Below are 23,620 nucleotides of genomic sequence, written 5' to 3'. Positions count from 1 at the left end.
ATTTTCCAGAGCCTAACCTTTCAAATCAGCACAAGCTCCTCCCTGTCACTGGCTAGTTACTCCAACTGGTCAGTGCGTGTGCAGACTGGGTCAGACTGTGGGACCTCCACACTCCCCACACTTTCCCTCTATTTTAACCCCTCTCTGATGTCTCTTGATCTCCCTACCCCCTCATATCGCCCTCTCCACATCCTGCACCCTCTCTCCTCTGCTTTGCTCACACTCACTGTTGAATTATTTCCCCTCTTGCGGAATGTTTTAACTCTGTTTGTTTTTAGGTACCAAAATCAAAGATGGCGTCCAAGGGCTGTATCGTTGTCACGAAATACTTTCTTTTTGTTTTCAACCTCATTTTCTTTGTGAGTATAATTTTAATTTAACCCTGTGCTGTACCTGTCCTGGGAGTGTTTGATGGGGGACAGTGTAGAGGGAGCTTTACTCTGTATCTAACCCCGTGCTGTACCTTCCCTGGGAGTGTTTGATGGGGGACAGTGTAGAGGGAGCTTTACTCTGTATCTAACCCCGTGACTGTACCTGTCCTGGGAGTGTTTGATGGGGGACAGTGCAGAGGGAGCTTTACTCTGTATCTAACCCCGTGCTGTGCCTGTCCTGGGAGTGTTTGATGGGGACAGTGTAGAGGGAGCTTTACTCTGTATCTAACTCCGTGCTGTACCTGTCCTGGGAGTGTTTGATAGGGTAAGAGTTTTAACAACACCAGGTTAAAGTCCAACAGGTTTATTTGGTGGCAAATGCCATTAGCTTTCGGAGCGCTGCCCCTTCCTCAGATGGAGTGGATATTTGCTCACAAATAAGGCATACAGAGACACAAACTCAAGTTACAGAATACTGATTAGAATGTGAATCTTTACAGCTAATCAAGTCTTAAAGATACAGACAATGTGAGTGGAGAGAGCATTAGGCACAAGTTAAAGAAATGTGTATTGTCTCCAGACAGGACAGCCAGTGAGATTCTGCAAGTCCAGACAAGCTGTGGGGGTTACCAATAGTGTGACCTGAATCATAGAATCATAGAAACCCTACAGTGCAGAAGGAGGCCATTCGACCCATCGAGTCTGCACCGTCCACAATCCCACCCAGGCCCTACCCCCACATACTTTTACCCGCTAATCCCTCTAACCTACACATCCCAGGACTCTAAGGGGCAATTTTTTAACCTGGCCAATCAACCTAACCCGCACAACTTTGGACTGTGGGAGGAAACCGGAGCACCCGGAGGAAACCCACGCAGACACGAGGAGAATGTGCAAACTCCACACAGACAGTGACCCGAGCCGGGAATCGAACCCGGGACCCTGGAGCTGTGAAGCAGCATCACTAACCACTGTGCTACCGTGCCGCCCTTGAACCCAAGATCCCGGTTTAGGCCGTCCTCATGTGTGCGGAACTTGGCTATCAGTTTCTGCTCAGCGACTCTGCGCTGTCGTGTGTCGTGAAGGCCGCCTTGGAGAGCGCTTACCCGAAGATCAGAGGCCAAATGCCTGTGACCGCTGATCTGCACGATAATCACCAGGCAAGACTGTTCTCTACCTGTGGGGGGGCACTTCAGCAGTCACGGGCATTTGGCCTCTGACCTTCGGGTAAGTGTTCTCCAAGGCGGCCTTCACGACACACGACAGCGCAGAGTCGCTGAGCAGAAACTGATAGCCAAGTTCCGCACACATGAGGACGGCCTCAACCGGGATCTTGGGTTCATGTCACACTATTGGTAACCCCCACAGCTTGTCTGGACTTGCAGAATCTCACTGGCTGTCCTGTCTGGAGACAATACACATTTCTTTAACCTGTGCCTAATTCTCTCTCCACTCACATTGTCTGTATCTTTAGACTTGATTAGCTGTAAAGATTCGCATTCAAATCAGTATTCTGTAACTTGAGTTTGTATCTCTGTGTGCCTTATTTGGGAGCAGATTTCCACTCCATCTGACGAAGGAGCAGCGCTCTGAAAGCTAATGGCATTTGCCACCAAATAAACCTGTTGGACTTTAACCTGGTGTTGTTAAAACTCTTACTGTATTTACCCCAGTCCAATGCCGGCATCTCCACATCGTGTTTGATAGGGACAGTGTAGAGGGAGCTTTACTCCGCATCTAATCCCGTGCTGTACCTGTCCTGGGAGTGTTTGATGGGGACAGTGTAGAGGGAGCTTTACTCTGTATCTAACCCTGTGCTGTACCTGTCCTGGGAGTGTTTGATGGGGACAGTGTAGAGGGAGCTTTACTCTGTATCTAACCCCGTGCTGTGCCTGTCCTGGGAGTGTTTGATGGGGACAGTGTAGAGGGAGCTTTACTCTGTATCTAACCCCGTGCTTTGCCTGTCCTGCGAAAGTTTGATGGGGCAGTGTTTTATTTAATTGGGTGTCGCTGGCATGGCCAACATAGAAACCCTACAGTGCAGAAGGAGGCCATTCGGCCCATCGAGTCTGCACCAACCACAATCCCACCCAGGCCCTACCCCCACATATTTACCCGCTAACTACACATCTCAGGGACAATTTTTAACCTGGCCAATCAACCTAACCCGCACATCTTTGGACTGTGGGAGGAAACCGGAGCACCCGGAGGAAACCCACGCAGACACGAGGAGAATGTGCAAACTCCACACAGACAGTGACCCGAGCCGGGAATCGAACCCAGGACCCTGGAGCTGTGAACGTTTATTGTCTGTCACGAATTGCCCTTGAATTAGTGTCTCACTCGGCCATTTGGGAGCGTAGTTAAGAGTCACCACATTGCTGTGAGTCTGGAATCACATGTAGGCCAGACTGGGTAAAGACGGCAGATTTCCTTCCCTAAAGAACATTAGTGAACCAGATGGGTTTTTACCACAATCGTCATTGTCAGACTTTTGATTCCAGATTTTAATTTAATTCAAATGTCACTATTGCTGTGGTGAGATACAAAGTCTGGGTCCATAGACCATTCCCCTGGGTCTCTGGATTACTAGTCCAGTGACAATACCACTCCACCATTACCTACCTGTATTTAGAACTGACTTAGAGGGTACAGTTCCACTGTTGGTCATTATATTTAGGTGACATCACAGTCTTGTTCACAGAACATAGAACAGTACAGCACAGAACAGGCTCTTCGGCCCACGATGTTATGCCGAGCTTTATCTGAAACCAAGATCAAGCTATCCCACTCCCTATCATCCTGGTGTGCTCCATGTGCCTATCCAATAACCGCTTAAATGTTCCTAAAGTGTCTGACTCCACTATCACTGCAGGCAGTCCATTCCACACCCCAACCACTCTCTGCGTAAAGAACCTACCTCTGATATCCTTCCTATATCTCCCACCACGAACCCCATAGTTATGCCCCCTTGTAATAGCTCCATCCACCCGAGGAAATAGTCTTTGAACGTTCACTCTATCTATCCCCTTCATCATTTTATAAACCTCTATTAAGTCTCCCCTCAGCCTCCTCCGCTCCAGAGAGAACAGCCCTAGCTCCCTCAACCTTTCCTCATAAGAACTACCCTCCAAACCAGGCAGCATCCTGGTAAATCTCCTCTGCACTCTTTCCAGCGCTTCCACATCCTTCTTATAGTGAGGTGACCAGAACTGCACACAATATTCCAAATGTGGTCTCACCAAGGTCCTGTACAGTTGCAGCATAACCCCACGGCTCTTAAACTCCAACCCCCTGTTAATAAAAGCTAACACACTATAGGCCTTCTTCACAGCTCTATCCACTTGAGTGGCAACCTTTAGAGATCTGTGGATATGGACCCCAAGATCTCTCTGTTCCTCCACAGTCTTCAGAACCCTACCTTTGACCCTGTAATCCACATTTAAATTAGTCCTACCAAAATGAATCACCTCACATTTATCAGGGTTAAACTCCATTTGCCATTTTTCAGCCCAGTTTTGCATCCTGCCTATGTCTCTTTGCAGCCTACAACAGCCCTCCACCTCATCCACTACTCCACCAATCTTGGTGTCATCAGCAAATTTACTGATCCACCCTTCAGCCCCCTCCTCCAAGTCATTAATAAAAATCACAAAGAGCAGAGGACCAAGCACCGATCCCTGTGGCACTCCGCTAGCAACCTGCCTCCAATCCGAAAATTCAATCCCATTTTTAATCCTGCAAACTGATTTCTGACCTTGAGTCTGCCTGAGATTGATTTTAAGAAATGGAAATAGCTTGGTCTACCTTTCAGTAAGGTCATAGCTGATCTGATTGTGACCTTAACACCATTTCTGTGTCTGCCCCCTAATTCTTGACCCCCCATGTCAATCAAAACCTTTCACAGTCTGGAATATATTCTGGTAGAATAGATAAGGGTGAACCAGTCGATGTGATGTATTTGGATCTTCAGAAAGTTTTTGATAAAGTCTCACAAAAGAGGTTGGTGTGCAAAATTAAAGCACATGGGGTTGTGTGTAACATATTGACATGGATTCAGAATTGGTTAGCAGACAGGAAACAGAGAGGAGGGATAAATGGGTCTTTTTTGAAGTGACAGTGAGTGGTAGTGGGGTTCTGCAGGGGTCAGTGTTCAAGGCCCAGCTATTCACTATATATATCGGTGATTTGGATGAGGGAAGCAAAAGTAATACTTGAAACGTAAAAACGTTTATTTATTAGTCACAAGTAAGGCTTACATTAACACTGCAATGAAGTTACTGTGAAATTCCCCTAGTCGCCACACTCCGGCGCCTGTTCGGGTCAATGCACCCTAACCAGCACGTCTTTGGACTGTGGGAGGAAACTGGAGCACCCGGAGGAAACCCACGCAGACACGGGGAGAACGTGCAAACTCCACACAGACAGTGACCCAAGCCAGGAATGGAATGCCGGTCCCTGGCGCTGTGAGGTAGCAGTGCTAACCACTGTGCCACCGTGCCGAATGTGAATGCTGAGGAGGATGTTAAGAGGCCTAGACAGATTGAGTGAATGAGCAAGTGCATGGCAGATGTGGTGTAACGTGGATACATGTAAAGTTATTCATTTCAGACAAAAAAACAGAATGGCAGAATGTTATTTAAATGATGATAGATTAGTTGACATCCAAAGGGACCTGGGTGTCCAAGTACAGCACTCACTGAAAGCAGGTACAGAAAGCAGTTAGGAAGGCTAATAGTAAGTTGACCTTCATTGCAAAAGGACTCAGTACAGGAGCAAGGTTGTCTTGTACAGAGTTTTGGTGAGACCACACTTGGGAGAATTGTGTGCCGTTTTGGTCTCCATTGCTAAGAAAAGATATACTTACCACCGAAGGTTCTCCAGAGTAATTCCTGGGGTGACAGGATTGTCGTATGAGGAGAGATTGGGTTGACCGGGCCTGAATTCACTGGAGTTTTGAAGAATGAGACAGGATCTGATTGAAACAAATAAAATTCTGACAGGGCTGGACAGACTGGATGCAGGGATTCCTCTGGCTGAGGCCTAGAACAAAGGGTCATAGTGTCAGGATGTGGAGGAGGCCATTTAGGACTGAGGTGAGGAGAAATTTCTTCACTCAGAAGGTGGTGAACCTGTGGAGGCCAGGTCACTGAATGTATATAAGAAGAAAATAGATAAATTTCTAAACCCTCAAGGTGCCATGAGGTATGGGGAGAATGCTAGAATATGGCATTTAGGGACAGGATCAGCTACTATCATGTTGAATGACGGAATAGGCTTGAAGGGCCAAATGCCCTACCCCTGCTCCCAATGAGTCACACTCCACTGCCCTCTGAGGAAGAGAATTTTACAGACTAACAACCTTCTGTGAGAAAAAATTCTTCCTCATCACCAAACTAAAACCCCTTTTGATGTCAACTGTCCTCATAGATTTTACTCTCTAGCAGATTCTGGTGATGTTACCACACACTGCCCAGCTGCTCTCGGGGTACACTCTTGAGGGTGGCAGCAAACTGGTGTTAACTGGCCTGGCTTCACACTCACTTCCTTGCTGAAGGTCCAGAGCGGCCATGACACAATCTCCAGTGCTTCCTGACGTCTGCTTCTCCCTTTGACCTTGCACATTATTGTTCTCTACAATCCTTGGGAAGTTCCTTTTCCCAGAATTGATTAACCCTTTGTTTTTACTTTATGATTCCTATATTTTATAAGTAAACTTACATTATTTTGTCTCATCTATTTACAATTCCAATTGTGCATATTTCTTTTGAAATACAGCAGCCTATTTTAAACCATTTATTTTATTTGCCTGATATAAATTCCTCTTCTGGATTCTTCATTTGCAGTATGCTGTCTCCAATTCAGTTAAACCAGTTACATCCATACAATATATGACAATATATTTCAAAAAATAAATATTTAAGACTCATTTTTCCTCACAGCAGATTCTTTTTTTCCTCCCAAGAACTTTCCCATTAGTTACAGTTTGCCAACTTGAAAATGACCGACTAATCCTTTCTCCTTAACCCCGGTATTTAGTTATAGTCTCCTCTCTGGAGCCCAGGTTATACAATTCATCCAGACACTGCTCCCAGCACGGTTCAGGCAAAGGCCACCCCAACGGTACAGCTCCAGCTCCCTCCTTCCCCAGTATTGGTGTCAATGTCCGATGAATTGACCCCTCCCTGGGGCTTGATGCTGTCTCTAGTTGATGAGATTCCCTTCAGCTGCAGTCCCTTGGGTGAAGCTCGGGTTTCTGGCATTGGAAATTCTGAATTGTAGGTTGAGAGTATCAAACCATTGTTAAATGTTGCTTTATTCTGTATTCGGGCCAGGCTGGGAGTAATTTGCGAGACAGTGTGATGATGATAATACTGAACTTTGTTTTTGATCTGTTACAGTTCCTGGGCGGAGTGATGTTGGGATTTGGCCTTTGGATTCTGTTTGACAAAAACAGCTTCATACTAGTTCTGGGTAAGTCCCTCCCCCCCCCCCCCCCCCAAAACTCACTGGGACTCACTCTTATCGTGCTTATAATTATTTAATGTCCTGTTCATTTCAGACTTTTAGACAGGGTAATGAGGCAGCCAGTCTCTGATACAAACAAAAGAGGCTCTGTAGTCAATGTCCTTTCTAGAATAAAACATTTGGATCATAAAAGGAGGAATGAGAATGTGAAAGAAATGATGAGAGAGAGAGACAGAGTGGAGGAGGAATACTGGAAGGGAGAGTACATTTGTTACTGTTGAAAATTGGTGGGAGATTCAGACAGGCAGGAAACAGTATGACAGAGAGAGAGAGAGACTGTGAGGGGGATAGAGGAAACTTGCATTTACATAGCATCTTTCACAATGTCCAAGCATCACAAAGTGCTTTACAACCAATTATGTACGGAGGGGATTGGGGTTAGAGAGTGAGAGAGTTGGGGGACAGGGAGAGACATGGAGAGAACAGAGTAGTGTTACGGAGAAGGGGGTGTAATGAGGGGTTCCTGTTTGTTTGAAAGGAGGGATGGGTTGTTGAAAGTGAAAGTTAGAATTCTGAGAGAAGATGAGAAGCTGTGAGAAATACTGTTGGGTCCTTCAGTGTAAACACAACGCTGGACAGAAATTCACCAGTGCACTGGAGTCGAGCTCTCTGTCACAGCCAGACTTACCCACCCTCCTGCCCAATGTTTTCTATTGTGGGAAGTGAGTTTCCATTTAAAGTTTGGTTTGAACTTGGCCAGAGTGACGAGTGTTTGTTCAGAGGAAGCCCTGTCCCATATCAGCAATGTGCAAAAGAGGCTCGACCCAATAGTCCTTCCTGTCAACTGACTGTCAACTCCTGTTTTTGTACCATTTAAAGTTCTTTTAAATTGACAGCTTTTCTGGGAAGGTGGGAATGGGGTGGGAGAGGTGCGGTGTAACTGAGAAAAGGGAGGAGAGGGCAGAAATTGCAGGATAGTGGAGGAACTGCCCTCTATCCCTCCCTCACATTCCACATCCTAACAGAAAGGCTTGAATAGAGTGGATAGTCAGAGTCTTTTTCCCCGGGGTCGAAGGGTCAATTACTCAAAGAACAAAGAACAGTACACCACAGGAAACAGGCCCTTCGGCCCTCCAAGCCTGTGCTGCTCTTGGTCCAACTAGACCAATCGTTTGTATCCCTCCATTCCCAGGCTGCTCATGTGACTATCCAGGTAAGTCTTAAACGATGTCAGCGTGTCTGCCTCCACCACCCTACTTGGCAGCGCATTCCAGGCCCCCACCACTCTCTGTGTAAAAAAACATCCCTCTAATATCTGAGTTATACCTCGCCCCTCTCACCTTGAGCCCGTGACCCCTCGTGATCGTCACTTCTGATCTGGGAAAAAGCTTCCCATCGTTCACCCTATCTATCTCCTTCATAATCTTGTACACCTCTATTAGATCTTCCCTCATTCTCCGTCTTTCCAGGGACAACAACCCCAGTTTACCCAATCTCTCCTCATAGCTAAGACCCTCCATACCAGGCAACATCCTGGTAAACCTTCTCTGCACTCTCTCTAACGCCTCCACGTCCTTCTGGTAGTGCGGCTACCAGAACTGGACGCAGTACTCCAAATGTGGCCTGACCAGCATTCTATACAGCTGCATCATCAGACTCCAGCTTTTATACTCTATACCCCGTCCTATAAAGGCAAGCATACCATATGCCTTCTTCACTACCTTCTCCACCTGTGTTGCCACCTTCAAGGATTTGTGGACTTGCACACCTAGGTCCCTCTGTGTTTCTATACTCTTGATGGCTCCGCCATTTATTGTATAACTCCTCCCTACATTATTTCTTCCAAAATGCATCACTTCGCATTTATCCGGATTAAATTCCATCTGCCACCTCTCCGCCCAATTTTCCAGCCTATCTATATCCTGCTGTATTGCCCGACAATGCTCGTCGCTATCCACAAGTCCAGCCATCTTCGTGTCATCCGCAAACTTGCTGATAACACCAGTTACACCTTCTTCCAAATTATTTATATATATCACAAATAGCAGAGGTCCCAGTACAGAGCCCTGCGGAACACCACTGGTCACAGATCTCCAGCTGGAAAAAGACCCTTCGACCACTACCCTCTGTCTCCTATGGCCAAGCCAGTTCTCCACCCATCTAGCCACTTCTCCTTGTATCCCATGAGCCTTAACCTTCTTAACCAACCTGCCATGTGGGACTTTGTCAAATGCCTTACTGAAATCCATATAGACGACATCCACGGCCTTTCCTTCGTCAACCGTTTTTGTCACTTCCTCAAAAAACTCCAAATTTGTAAGGTACGACTTCCCTCTTACAAAACCATGCTGTCTGTCACTAATGAGATTATTCCGTTCTAAATGCACATACATCCTGTCTCTAAGAATCCTCTCCAACAACTTCCCTACCACGGACGTCAAGCTCACCGGCCTATAATTTCCTGGGTTATCCCTGCTACCCTTCTTAAACAACGGGACCACATTCCCTGTCCTCCAATCCTCAGGGACCTCACCTGTGTCCAAAGAAGCGACAAAGATTTCCGTCAGAGGCCCAGCAATTTCATCTCTCGTCTCCCTGAGCAGTCGAGGATAGATGCCTTCAGGCCCTGGTACTTTGTCAGTTTTAATGTTCCCTAAAAAACCGAACACTTCCTTCTTTGTAATGGAGATTTTTTCTAACGGGTCAACACCTCCCTCCGAGACACTCCCTTCGTGAATACCGATGCCAAGTATTCATTTCGGATCTCCCCTATTCCCTTGGGTTCTAAGCATAATTCCCCTCCTTTGTCCCTGAGAGGTCTGATTTTCTCCCTGACAACTCTTTTGTTCCTAACGTACGAATAGAATGCCTTAGGATTCTCCTTAATCCTGCCTGCCAAGAATATTTTGTGACCTCTTTTTGCCCTTCTAACTCCCCGTTTGAGTTCTCGGGGGCATTGGTTGAGATTGAGAGGGGGAAAGTTTAAAAGGGATGTAAGGGGCAAGTTTTTCACACGGAGGGTGGTGAATGCCTGGAACGCGCTGCCAGAGGAGGTGGAGGAAACAGATTCTTTAACAACGTTCAACAGGCATCTGGATAGATAGATGAATAGGCAGCGAATAGAGGGATACGGACCACATATAGGCAAGAAAATATTAGATTAGAGAGGCATCTGTCGGCACAGACTTGATGGGCTGAAGGGCCTGTTCCTGTGCTGTACTGTTCTTTGTTCTAGAAGCCTTTGCAGATGAGCCTAGGCCGAAGCCCAGGGTTTGTATGGAGCTCGTTCCCATGTCGACAATCACTGCTCTGAGCTTCAGCGTACGCACATTGTTCTACTCCAAAGCTCTTTAAAGTTGTGGAATGGCCACAGGGCTAGTTACCGATCACATTGTTTAGTAGATGCCCATTATTGTGCTAAATATTTTAACTTCTATTTCATAAACCCTCATGTAATGATATGTGCACATGGATACCAAAAGACATAGGAGCAGAATTAGGCCACTCGGCCCATTGAGTCTGCTCCGCCATTCAATCATCCCATTCTCCTGCCTTTTCCCCATATTCCCTTATTAATCACGAACCTCTGTCTTAAAGACACTCAATGACCTGGCCTCCACAGCCTTCTGCGGCAAAGAGTTCCATAGATTCACCACTCTCTGGCTGAAGAAATTCCTCCTCATCTCTGTTTTAAAGGATCATCCCTTTAGCCTGAGGTTGTGCCCTCTGGTTCTAATTTTTCCTACTAGTGGAAACATCCTCTCCACGTCCACTCTATCCAGGCCTCGCAGTATTCTGTAAGTTTCAATAAGATCTCCCCTCATCCTTCTAAACTCCAACGAGTACAGACCCAGAGTCCTCAACCGTTCCTCATACGACAAGCTCTTCATTCCAGGGATCATTCTTGTGAACCTCCTCTGGACCCTTTCCAAGAGGAAAGGCCCAAAACTGCTCACAATACTCCAAATGGGGTCTGACCAAGGCCTTATACAGCCTCAGAAGTACATCCCTGCTCTTGTATTCTAGCCCTCTCGACATGAATGCTATCATTGCATTTGCCTCCCTAACTGCCAACTGAACCTGCACGTTAATCTTAAGAGAATCTTGAACAAGGACTCCCAAGTCCCTTTGTGTTTCTGATTTTCTAAGCATTTCCCCATTTAGAAAATAGTCTATGCCTCCATTCCTCCTTCCAAAGTGCATAACCTCACACTTTTCCACATTGTATTCTATCTGCCACTTCTTTGCCCACTCTCCTAACCTGTCCAAGTCCTTCTGCAGCCCCCCTGCTTCCTCAGTGCTACCTGCCCCTCTACATATCTTTGTATCATCTGCAAACTTAGCAACAGTGCCTTCAGTTCCTTCTTCCAAATCGTTAATGTATATTGTGAAAAGTTGTGGTCCCAGCACTGACCCCTGAGGCACACCACTAGTCACCAGCTGCCATTCTGAAAAAGACCCCTTTATCCCCACTCTGCCTTCTGCCAGTCAGCCAATCCTCTATCCATGCCAGGATCTTACCCTTAACACCATGGACTCTTAACTTATTTAACAGTCTCCTATGCGGCACCTTGTCAAAGGCCTTTTGGAAATCTAAATAAATCACATCCACTGGTTCTCCTTTATCTAACTGCATTGTTACCTCCTCAAAGAACTCTAACAGATTTGTCAGTCATGACCTCCCCTTGACAAAGCCGTGCTGACTCAGTCCTACTTTATCATGCACTTCCAAGTACTCCATGATCTTATCTTTAATAATGGACTCTAAAATCTTGCCAATGATCGAAGTCAGGCTAACTGGCCTATAATTTCCCGTCTGCTGCCTCCCTCCCTTCTTAAACAGCGGTGTTACATCAGCTACTTTCCAGTCCTCTGGGACCCTCCCTGCCTCCAGTGATTCCTGAAAGATCACCACCAATACCTCCACAATTTCCTCAGCTATCTCTTTTAGAACCCTGGGGTGTAGTCCATCCGTTCCAGGTGATTTATCCACCTTCATACCTTTCAGTTTCCCCAGAACTTTCTCTTTAGTGATGGCCACTACACTCACCTGTGCCTCCTGACTCTCCTGGAGCTCTGGCATCCCACTGGTGTCTTCCACCGTGAAGACTGATGCAAAGTAACTATTCAGTTCCTCTGCCATTGCTTTGTTTCCTATTATTACTTCTCCAGCCTCATTTTCCAGTCTTATTTTTGCCTCTCTCTTACCTTTTATATATTGAAAAAAACCTCTTCCTATCTTCTTTTATATTACTAGCTAGCTTACGCTCATATTTCATCTTCTCCCCCCTTATTGCTTTTTTAGTTGTCCTCTGCTCACTTTTTAAAGGCTTCCCAATCCTCTGGTTTCCCACTAATCCTTGCCCACTTTGCATGCTTTTTGTTTTGCTTTTATGCTGTCCTTGACTTCCCTCATCAGCCTTCGACGCCTCGTCCTTCCCTTCGCATGTTTCCTCCTCCTTGGGATGGATATAGACGTTACAGATGTGAATCTTTGGCTGTGTATGTTTTGGGTTTGGCTGCTATGTTTTTAATGGTTTCTTTTCTGAACAGAAACTGTCTCGGTCCCCCTCTATCTGTGGTCGTACTTGCTGTCCAGTTTGGGAACTTTCACGATGCTGATGGGATTTCTTGGCTGCATTGGAGCATTGAAGGAGGTGAAATGCATGTTGGGAATTGTGAGTACCATTTCTGCCAATCCGATGAATGGGGATCTGTGGCGATGATGATGGCATTCTCTGTCTCCCCCAGATACCGACTGAAACAGCCTGACAAACACAGCCCCGGCTGTGGGGAGTAGTGATGTGAAACTGTAGATATTTCCCCCTCTCTTATACCTGTCAGTTCAAATACATGATGTGGGGATGTCGGCGTTGGACAGGGGTAGGCACAGTAAGTAGTCTCACAACACCAGGTTAAAGTCCCAACAGGTTTATTTGGTAGCACGAGCTTTCGGAGCACTCCCCTTCACCTGATGAAGGAGCAGCGCTCCGAAAGCTCACGCTACCAAATAAACGTGTTGGACTTTAACCTGGTGTCGTGAGACTACTTACAGTCCAAATGTGGATATTGAATGAAGAACTTAAAGGGTTAAAAGACTATATGAAACTAAAGATCTCTGATGTCAGAGTTAAAAACAATTCTTTTTGGAAGTAAGCAGATCAGAGTACCAAGTTAGTGACAGTGTAGCAGTATTAAACTATAAAGCTTTGCTGACTTGCCCACATTCTCACACACTGGTGGAGCTAAACACTTGCCATTCACAGATGTGTACAAAAGACCCCACACAACTTGGAAAAACGGATGAATTCCCCCAATATTCTGGTCAGATTTTGTCCTTGATTTCGGGTGGAAGCCTTGAGCTGGATTCAGGAAGGACCATATTGAGAGCAGTGTGTTTTGACAAGATTCCCTTCTCCAGAGGTTCGGCTGAATGTGTGGGAAGACCTGACCTGGGAGGGAGGGTGATGCGATAGACTGCAAGGAATATGATGAAGACACGAACTTGGAAAGAATTCGGAGATTAACCAGGTTTGGGAGAGAGAAATAAACTAATTTTTGGGACATGGCATCACTGGCCCGGCCAGCATTCATTTTCCTTCTCTAATGGCCCCTGAGAAGGTGGTGGTGAGCTGCCTTCTTGAACCGCTGCAGACCCTGAGGTGTAGGTACATCCATAGTGCTGTTAGGGAAGGAGCTTCAGGATTTTGACCCAGCGACAGTGAAGAAACAGCTGATATATATTTCCAAGTCAGGATGGCGGGTGACTTGGATTGGAACCTACAAATCTTAGTATTGTCGGAATATTTGATTTATTGTCACATGTATTAACATATAATAAAAAGTATCATTTATTGCGCGCTATACAGACCGTTTATAGAGAAGGAAAGGAGAGAGTGCAGAATGTAGTGTTACAGTTATAGGTAGGATGTAGAGAAAGATCAACTTAATGTGAGGTAGGTCCATTCAAAAGTCTGATGGCAGCAGGGAAGAAGCTGTTCTTGAGTCGGTTGGTACGTGACCTCAGACTTTTGTATCTTTTTCCTGACGGGAGAAGGTGGAAGAGAGAATGTCCAGGGTGTGCGAGGTCCTTAATTATGCTGGCTGCTTTGCCGAGGCAGCGGGAAGTGTAGACAGAGTCAATGGATGGGAGGGTGGTTTGCGTGATGGACTGGGCTACATTCATGACCCTTTATAGTTCCTTGCGGTCTTGGACAGAGCTGGAGCCATACCAAGCTGTGATACAACCAGAAAGAATGCTTCCTATGGTGCATCTGTAAAAGTTGGTGAGAGTTGTAGCGGATATGCCAAATTTCCTTAGTCTTCTGAGAAAGTAGAGGCGTTGATAGGCTTTCTTAACTATATTGTCGGCATGGGGGGACCAGGATAGGTATATACCGCAGGGCAAGAGTTATCGCTGGCGGAAAAGGAAATTATGATGCGATTAGGCAAGATTTAGGATGCATAGGATGGGGAAGGAAACTGCAGGGGATGGGCACAATTGAAATGTAGAGCTTGTTCAAGGAACAGCTACTGCGTGTCCTTGATAAGTATGTATCTGTCAGGCAGGGAGGAAGTGGTCGAATGAGAGAACCGTGGTTTACTAAAGAAGTTGAATCTCTTGTGAAGAGGAAGAAGGAGACTTATGTAAAGATGAGACGTGAAGGCTCAGTTAGGGCACTTGAGAATTACAAGTTAGCCAGGAAGGACCTAAAGAGAGAGCTAAGAAGAGCCAGGAGGGGACATGAGAAGTCTTTGGCAGATAGGATCAAGGAAAACCCTAAAGCTTTCTATAGGTATGTCAGGAGTAAAAGAATGACGAGGGTAAGATTAGGGCCAGTCAAGGACAGTCGTGGGAAGTTGTGCGTGGAGTCCGAAGAGATAGGAGAGGCACTAAATGAATATTTTTCGTCAGTATTCACACAGGAAAAAGACAATGTTGTCAAGGAGAATACTGAGATACAGGCTATTGGACTAGACGGGATTGAGGTTAATAAGGAGGAGGCGTTACCAATTCTGGAAAGTGTGAAAATAGATAAGTCCCCTGGGCCGGATGGGATTTATCCGAGGATTCTCTGGGAGGCTAGGGAGGAGATTGCAGAGCCTTTGGCTCTGATCCTTATGTTGTCATTGTCTACAGGAATAGTGCCAGAAGACTGGAGGATAGCAAATGTTGTCCCCTTGTTCAAGAAGGGGAGTAGAGACAACCCTGGTAATTATAGACCAGTGAGCCTTACTTCTGTTGTGGGCAAAGTATTGGAAAGGATTATAAGAGACAGGATTTATAATCATCTAGAAAGGAATAATTTGATTAGGGATAGTCAGCACAGTTTTGTGAAGGGTAGGTCGTGCCTCACAAACCTTATTGAGTTATTTGAGAAGGTGACCAAAGAGGTGGATGAGGGTAAAGCAGTTGATGTGGTGTATATGGATTTCAGTAAAGCGTTTGATAAGGTTCCCCACAGTAAGCTATTGCAGAAGATACGGAGGCATGGGATTGAGGGTGATTTAGCGGTTTGGATCAGAAATTGGCTAGCTGTAAGAATGATGTGGAGATGCCGGCGTTGGACTGGGGTAAACACAGTAACAGTTTTAACAACACCAGGTTAAAGTCCAACAGGTTTATTTGGTAGCAAATACCATTAGTTTTCGGAGCGCTGCTCCTTCGTCAGATGGAGTGGAAATCTGCCTCTGGAAATCTGTGCAGATTTCCACTCCATCTGACGAAGGAGCAATACCGAATACAGAGTACTGGGCTAATGGTAAGATACTTGGTAGTGTGGATGAACAGAGGGATCTGGGTGTCCATGTGCATAGATCCCTGAAAGTTGGCACCCAGGTTGATAGGGTTGTTAAGAAGGCGTACGGTGTGTTAGCTTTTATTGGTAGAGGGATTGAGTTTCGGAGCCAGGTGGTCATGCCGCAACTGTACAAAACTCTGGTGCGGCCGCATTTGGAGTATTGCGTACAGTTCGGGTCGCCGTATTATAGGAAAGATGTGGAAGTGTTGGAAAGGGTGCAGAGGAGATTTACCAGGATGTTGCCTGGTATGGTGGGAAAATCGTATGAGGAAAGGCTGAGGGGCTTGAGGTTGTTTTCGTGAGAGAGAAGAAGGTTAAGAGGTGACGTAATAGAGGCATACAGGATGATCAGAGGATTAGATAGGGTGGATAGTGAGAGCCTTTTTCCTCGGATGGTGTTGGCTAGCACGAGGGGACATAGCTTTAAATTGAGGGGTGAGAGATATAGGACAGATGTCAGAGGTAGGTTCTTTACTCAGAGAGTAGTAAGGGCGTGGAATGCCCTGCCTGCAGCAGTGGTGGACTCGTCAACGTTGAGAGCATTCAAGTGGTTATTGGATAAACATATGGATGATATTGGAATAGCGTAGATTAGAGGGGCTTTAGATTGGTACCACTGGTCGGCGCAACATCGAGGGCCGAAGGGCCTGTACTGCGCTGTTATGTTCTATGTTCTAACGCTCCGAAAGCTAATGGTGTTTGCTACCAAATAAACCTGTTGGACTTTAACCTGGTGTTGTTAAAACTCTAGCTGTAAGAAAACAGAGGGTGGTGGTTAATGGGAAATGTTCATCCTGGAGTTCAGTTACTAGTGGTGTACCGCAAGGATCTGTTTTGGGGCCACTGCTGTTTGTCATTTTTATAAATGACCTGGATGAGGGCATAGAAGGATGGGTTAGTAAATTTGCTGATGACACTAAAGTCGGTGGAGTTGTGGACAGTGCGGAAGGATGTTGCAGGTTACAGAGGGACATAGATAAGCTGCAGAGCTGGGCTGAGAAACTATTGTGGCAGGGGGGTGGGGAACAAAACAGTAGGTCAGTAAATACTGAGGCTGGGGTTGAGCTGGGGGCCAGGGCGAGGTTAGCTAAGAAGAGGAGCACTCTGGAGGAGGATGACCTGAGTGGGCCTGGAGGTCTGGAGTGCATCTGCTTCAATGCGAGGAGCGTAACGGGTAAAACAGACGAACTTAGGGCCTTAATGCTTACGCGGAATTTGGATGTGGTTGCGGTGACGGAAACTTGGTTAAAAGGACAGGACTGGCAGCTGAATATTCCGGGGTATAAGTGTTTTAGGCGAGACAGAGGAGGGGCTAAAAAAGGTGGGGGAGTAGCGATATTAGTTAAGGAGCATATTACCGCGGTGCAGAGGGTAGACAACTTAGAGGGGTCATGTACTGAGTCGCTGTGGGTGGAACTCAGAAACAGGAAGGGTGCAGTCACTATGCTGGGGGTGTACTACAGACCACCCAACAGCCCACGGGAAGTGGAGGAAAGGATATGTCAGGAGATTCTGGATAGGTGCAGAAAAAATAGGGTTGTTGTAGTGGGGGACTTTAATTTCCCTGGCACAGACTGGAAAGTGCTTAGAGCTGGGGGTCCGGACGGGGAGGAATTTGTAAAATGCATACTGGAATGTTCTTTGGAACAGTATGTAGATAGCCCGACTAGAGAGGGGGCTATACTGGACCTAGTTCTGGGAAATGAGCCCGGTCAGGTCGTCAAAGTTTCGGTAGGGGAACATGTGGCAAATAGTGACCACAACTCTTAACTTTAGGATAGTAATGGACAAGGATGAGTGCTGTCCTACGGGCAGGGTGCTAAATTGGGGGAAGGCTAACTATAGGCGGATTAGGCAGGAATTGGTGGATGTTGATTGGGAGAGGATGTTCGAGGGTAAGTCCGCGTCTGGCATGTGGGAGTCTTTTAAGGAACTATTGATAAGGCTGCAGGATAGGCATGTGCCTGTAAAAAGGAAAGATAGGAAAGGTAGGATTCGAGAGCCGTGGATAACCAGGGAAATTGAGGATCTGATTAAAATGAAAAGGGAGGCGTACGTTAAGTCCAGGCAACAGAAAACAGATGGAGCTCTGGAGGAATACAGAGAGAGTAGGAAAGAACTCAAACGGGGAGTTAGAAGGGCAAAAAGAGGTCATGAGATGTTCTTGGCAGGCAGGATTAAGGAGAATCCTAAGGCATTCTATTCATACGTTAGGAACAAAAGAGTTGTCAGGGAGAAAATCGGACCTCTCAGGGACAAAGGAGGGGAATTATGCTTAGAACCCAAGGGAATAGGGGAGATCCTAAATGAATACTTTGCATCAGTATTCACGAAGGAGAGGGGCGTGTTAACCGGGAGTGTCTCGGAGGGAGGTGTTGACCCGTTAGAGAAAATCTCCATTACAAGAGAGGAAGTGTTAGGTTTTTTAGGGAACATTAAAACTGACAAAGCCCCAGGGCCTGATGGCATCTATCCTCGACTGCTCAGGGAGACGAGAGATGAAATTGCTGGGCCTCTGACGGAAATCTTTGTCGCTTCTTTGGACACGGGTGAGGTCCCTGAGGATTGGAGGATAGCGAATGTGGTCCCGTTGTTTAAGAAGGGTAGCAGGGATAACCCAGGAAATTATAGGCCGGTGAGCTTGACGTCCGTGGTAGGGAAGTTGTTGGAGAGGATTCTTAGAGACAGGATGTATGTGCATTTAGAACGGAACAATCTCATTAGTGACAGACAGCATGGTTTTGTAAGAGGGAGGTCGTGCCTTACAAATTTGGTGGAGTTTTTTGAGGAAGTGACAAAAATGGTTGATGAAGGAAGGGCCGTGGATGTCGTCTATATGGATTTCAGTAAGGCATTTGACAAAGTCCCACATGGCAGGTTGATTAAGAAGGTTAAGGCTCATGGGATACAAGGAGAAGTGGCTAGATGGGTGGAGAACTGGCTTGGCCATAGGAGACAGAGGGTAGTGGTCGAAGGGTCTTTTTCCGGCTGGAGGTCTGTGACCAGTGGTGTTCCGCAGGGCTCTGTACTGGGACCTCTGCTATTTGTGATATATATAAATGATTTGGAAGAAGGTGTAACTGGTGTAGTCAGCAAGTTTGCGGATGACACGAAGATGGCTGGACTTGCGGATAGCGAAGAGTATTGTCGGGCAATACAGCAGGATATAGATAGGCTGGAAAATTGGGCGGAGAGGTGGCAGATGGAGTTTAATCCGGATAAGTGCGAAGTGATGCATTTTGGAAGAAATAATGTAGGGAGGAGTTATACAATAAATGGCAGAGTCATCAGGAGTATAGAAACACCGAGGGACCTAGGTGTGCAAGTCCACAAATCCTTGAAGGTGGCAACACAGGTGGAGAAGGTGGTGAAGAAGGCATATGGTATGCTTGCCTTTATAGGACAGGGTATAGAGTATAAAAGCTGGAGTCTGATGATGCAGCTGTATAGAACGCTGGTTCGGCCACATTTGGAGTACTGCGTCCAGTTCTGGTCGCCGCACTACCAGAAGGACGTGGAGGCATTAGAGAGTGCAGAGAAGGTTTACCAGGATGTTGCCTGGTATGGAGGGTCTTAGCTATGAGGAGAGATTGGGTAAACTGGGGTTGTTCTCCCTGGAAAGACTGAGAATGAGGGGAGATCTAATAGAGGTGTACAAGATTATGAAGGGGATAGATAGGGTGAACGGTGGGAAGCTTTTTCCCAGATCAGAAGTGACGTTCACGAGGGGTCACGGGCTCAAGGTGAGAGGGGCGAAGTATAACTCAGATATTAGAGGGATGTTTTTTACACAGAGGGTGGTGGGGGCCTGGAATGCGCTGCCAAGTAGGGTGGTGGAGGCAGACATGCTGACATCGTTTAAGACTTACCTGGATAGTCACATGAGCAGCCTGGGAATGGAGGGATACAAACGATTGGTCTAGTTGGACCAAGGAGCGGCACAGGCTTGGAGGGCCGAAGGGCCTGTTTCCTGTGCTGTACTGTTCTTTGAGAGGTGGCAAATGGAGTTTAATGTGGAAAAGTGTGAGGTGATTCACTTTGGAAGGAGTAACAGGAATACATACTACTGGGCTAATGGTAAGATACTTGGTAGTGTGGATGAGCAGAGAGATCCCGGTGTCCATGTGCATAGATCCCTGAAAGTTGGCACCCAGGTTGATAGGGTTGTTAAGAAGGCGTACGGTGTGTTAGCTTTTATTGGTAGAGGGATTGAGTTTCGGAGCCATGAGGTCATGCTGCAACTGTACAAAACTCTGGTGCGGCCGCACTTGGAGTATTGCGTACAGTTCTGGTCGCCGTATTATAGGAAGGATGTGGAAGCATTGGAAAGGGTTCAGAGGAGATTTACCAGGGTTGCCTGGTATGGTGGGAAGGTCTTATGAGGAAAGGCTGAGGGACTTGAGGCTGTTTTCGTTAGAGAGAAGAAGGGTAAGAGGTGACTTAATAGAGGCATACAAGATGATCAGAGGATTAGATAGGGTGGACAGTGAGAGCCTTTTTCCTTGGATGGTGATGGCTAGCACAAGGGGACATAGCTTTAAATTGAGGGGTGATAGATATAGGACAGATGTCAGAGATAGGTTCTTTACTCAGAGAGTAGTAAGGGCGTGGAATGCCCTGCCTGCAGCAGTAGTGGACTCGCCAACATTAAGGGCATTTAAATGGTCATTGGATAAACATATGGATGATATTGGAATAGTGTAGGTTAGATGGGCTTTAGATTGGTTTCACAGGTCGGCGCAACATTGAGGGCCAAAGGGCCTGTACTGCGCTGTAATGTTCTATGTTCTAGGACAGGTTGTTCGTGATTTGGACACCTAAAAACGTGAAGTTCTCGACCATTTCTACTTTGTCCCCATTGATGTAGACAAAGGCATGTCCTCCACTACGCTTCCTGAAGTTGATGACTATCTCCTTCATTTTGTTGACATTGAGGGAGCGATTATTGTTGTCGCACCAGTTCACCAGATTCTCTGTCTTGTCATTGTTTGAGATCCAACCACCACCACTGGTGGTGTCATCAGCAAACTTGAAAATCGATTTGGACGGGTATTTGGCCACACAGTCATAGGTGTAAAAGGAGTATGTTAGGAGGCTGAGGTCACAGCCTTGCGGGGCACTGGTGTTGAGGATGATCGTGGAGGAGGTGTTGTTGCCTATCCTTACTGATTGAGGTCTGTGAGTTAGGAAGTTCAGGAGCCAGTCACAGAGGGGGATGTCGAGGCCCAGAGTTTGGAGATGAGTTTTGTAGGAATAATATTGTCAGGGACCACAGCTTTTGTAGTATAATGATTGAGATAAACCTTAAACTAAAGGAGAAAATGAGAAAAGATTATTGGAAGTTTTTAAGTAATTGTCAGTTTTACTGAGAGAATTTCCCAGCTGTGGGTTGGTGATTCTTACTATTTGACTGTGAAGCTAACACTTAGCGATATGGGGAATACCCAACCAGCACTAAATACAGGAACAAAGACTCATTATTGAAACATCTGCTGCTCACAACAGTCCCCAAAGCTGTCAGTCATCTCCAGATACACTATCAGCTTTGTCTTCTGGAAGAAATGGCACGTCTTTCATCAAACAAACAGCCGTTTCTCAGAAGCCAATACAACCCCGAGAGAGAGTTAGTTCCAGCCATTGCTTCTGTTCTCCATCAATTTTGACGTAGCAGTTAGTCCTGTTAGTCTGCTCCATGCAGGAGTTTGACTGAGGATGGTTTTAACGCACTGAATATAAGAAGCTGGAATTTCACCAGAGTCTACGTCGTGTGGGAGGGAGATATTTCACTTTTCTGCAATGGTATTTTGGGTATTGAGACATATTCAGGGGACAGTGCAGAGGGAGTTTTACTCTGTATCTAACCCTGTGTTGTATCTGTCCTGGGAGTGTTTGATGGGGTCAGTGTAGAGGGAGCTTTACTCTGTATCTAACCCTGTGTTGTATCTGTCCTGGGAGTGTTTGATGGGGACAGTGTAGAGGGATCTTTACTCTGTATCTAACCCCGTGCTGTACTTGTTGTGGTTGGATTTTATTCAAGGTGCTTTAGTGATTTTTAACAGGGTCAGAAACACTGGGTGTTAGAACAAAGAACAATACAGCACAGGAACAGGCCCTTCGGCCCTCCAAGCCCGTGCCGCTCCCTGGTCCAAACTAGACCATTCTTTTGTATCCCTCCATTCCCACTCCATTCATGTGGCTATCTTGATAAGTCTTAAACGTTTCCAGTGTGTCCGCCTCCACCACCTTGCCCGGCAGCGCATTCCAGGCCCCACCACCCTCTGTGTAAAATACGTCCTTCTGATATCCATGTTAAACCTCCCCCCTCCCCCCACCTTGAACCTATGACCCCTCGTGAACGTCACCACCGATCTGGGAAAAAGCTTCCCACCGTTCACCCTATCTATGCCTTTCATAATTTTATGCACCTCTATTAGGTCACCCCTCATCCTCCGTCTTTCCAGGGAGAACAACCCCAGTTTACCCAATCTCTCCTCATAACTAAGCCTTTCCATACCAGGCAACATCCTGGTAAACCTCCTCTGCACTCTCTCTAAAGCCTTCATGTCCTTCCGGTAGTGTGGCGACCAGAACTGGGCGCAGTATTCCAAATGTGGCCGAACCAACGTTCTATACAACTGCAACATCAGACCCCAACTTTTATACTCTATGCCCCGTCCTATAAAGGCAAGCATGCCATATGCCTTCTTCACTACCTTCTCCACCTGTGACGTCACCTTCCAGGATCTGTGGACTTGCACACCCAAGTCCCTCTGCGTATCTACACCCTTTATGGTTCTGCCATTTATCGTATAGCTCCCCCCTACTTTAGTTCTACCAAAATGCATCACTTCGCATTTATCTGGATTGAACTCCATCTGCCATTTCTTTGCCCAAATTTCCAGCCTATCTATATCCTTCTGTAGCCTCTGACAATGTTCCTCACTATCTGCAAGTCCAGCCACTTTCGTTTCGTCCGCAAACTTACTGATCACCCCAGTTACACCTTCTTCCAGATCGTTTATATAAATCACGAACAGCAGAGGTCCCAATACAGAGCCCTGCGGAACACCACTAGTCACAGGCATCCAGCTGGAAAAAGACCCTTCCACTACCACCCTCTGTCTTCTGTGACCAAGCCAGTTCTCCACCCATCTAGCCACCTCCCCCTTTATCCCATGAGATCCAACCTTTTGCACCAACCTACCATGAGGGACTTTGTCAAACGCTTTACTAAAGTCCATATAGACGACATCCACGGCCCTTCCCTCGTCAACCATTCTAGTCACTTCTTCAAAAAACTCCACCAGGTTAGTGAGGCATGACCTCCCTCTCACAAAACCATGCTGACTATTGTTAATGAGTTTATTCCTTTCTAAATGCGCATACATCCTATCTCTAAGAATCCTCTCCAACAACTTCCCGACCACGGATGTCAAGCTCACCGGCCTACAATTACCCGGGTTATCCTTCCTACCCTTCTTAAATAACGGGACCACATTAGCTTTCCTCCAATCCTCTGGGACCTCACCTGTGTCCAGTGACGAGACAAAGATTTGCATCAGAGGCCCAGCGATTTCATCTCTCATCTCCCTGAGCAGCCTGGGATAGATTCCATCAGGCCCTGGGGGTTTGTCAGTCTTTATATTCCCTAAAAAACCTAACACTTCCTCCCTTGTAATGGAGATTTTCTCTAACGGGTCAATACTCCCCTCCGAGACACTCCCAGTCAACACATCCCTCTCCTTTGTGAAAACCGACGCAAAGTATTCATTTAGGATCTCCCTCTTTGGACTCTAAGCATAATTCCCCACTTTTGTCCCTGAGAGGTCCGATTTTTTCCCTGACAACCCTTTTGTTCCTAACGTATGAATAAAATGCCTTGGGATTCTCCTTAATCCTGTCTGCCAAGGACATTTCGTGACCCCTTTTTGCCCTTCTAATTCCTCATTTGAGTTCTTTCCTACTTTCTTTGTATTCCTC

At 46.5% G+C, this 23,620-nt stretch overlaps 1 protein-coding gene across 1 annotated transcript in view; it reads left to right on the top strand.

Annotated features, from left to right (window-relative positions):
- The window catches only part of LOC144490097 (CD82 antigen-like), a gene marked incomplete at its 3' end in the record, with an annotated part of 24,402 nt that continues 782 nt past the window's right edge, over positions 1–23,620 (top strand). Inside the window, exons 1-4 of the mRNA XM_078207906.1 lie at positions 1–68; positions 279–359; positions 6,773–6,845; positions 12,393–12,517. Coding sequence (XP_078064032.1) covers positions 294–359; positions 6,773–6,845; positions 12,393–12,517 — 264 coding nt within the window. The remainder of the gene's footprint in view (positions 69–278; positions 360–6,772; positions 6,846–12,392; positions 12,518–23,620) is intronic.

The sequence above is a fragment of the Mustelus asterias genome, unplaced genomic scaffold, assembly GCF_964213995.1.
Source record: "Mustelus asterias unplaced genomic scaffold, sMusAst1.hap1.1 HAP1_SCAFFOLD_2872, whole genome shotgun sequence".
NCBI classification, from domain to species: Eukaryota; Metazoa; Chordata; class Chondrichthyes; order Carcharhiniformes; family Triakidae; genus Mustelus; species Mustelus asterias.
Note: the sequence above shows the minus strand (reverse complement) of the source record. Positions and strands in the feature narration are given on the sequence as shown.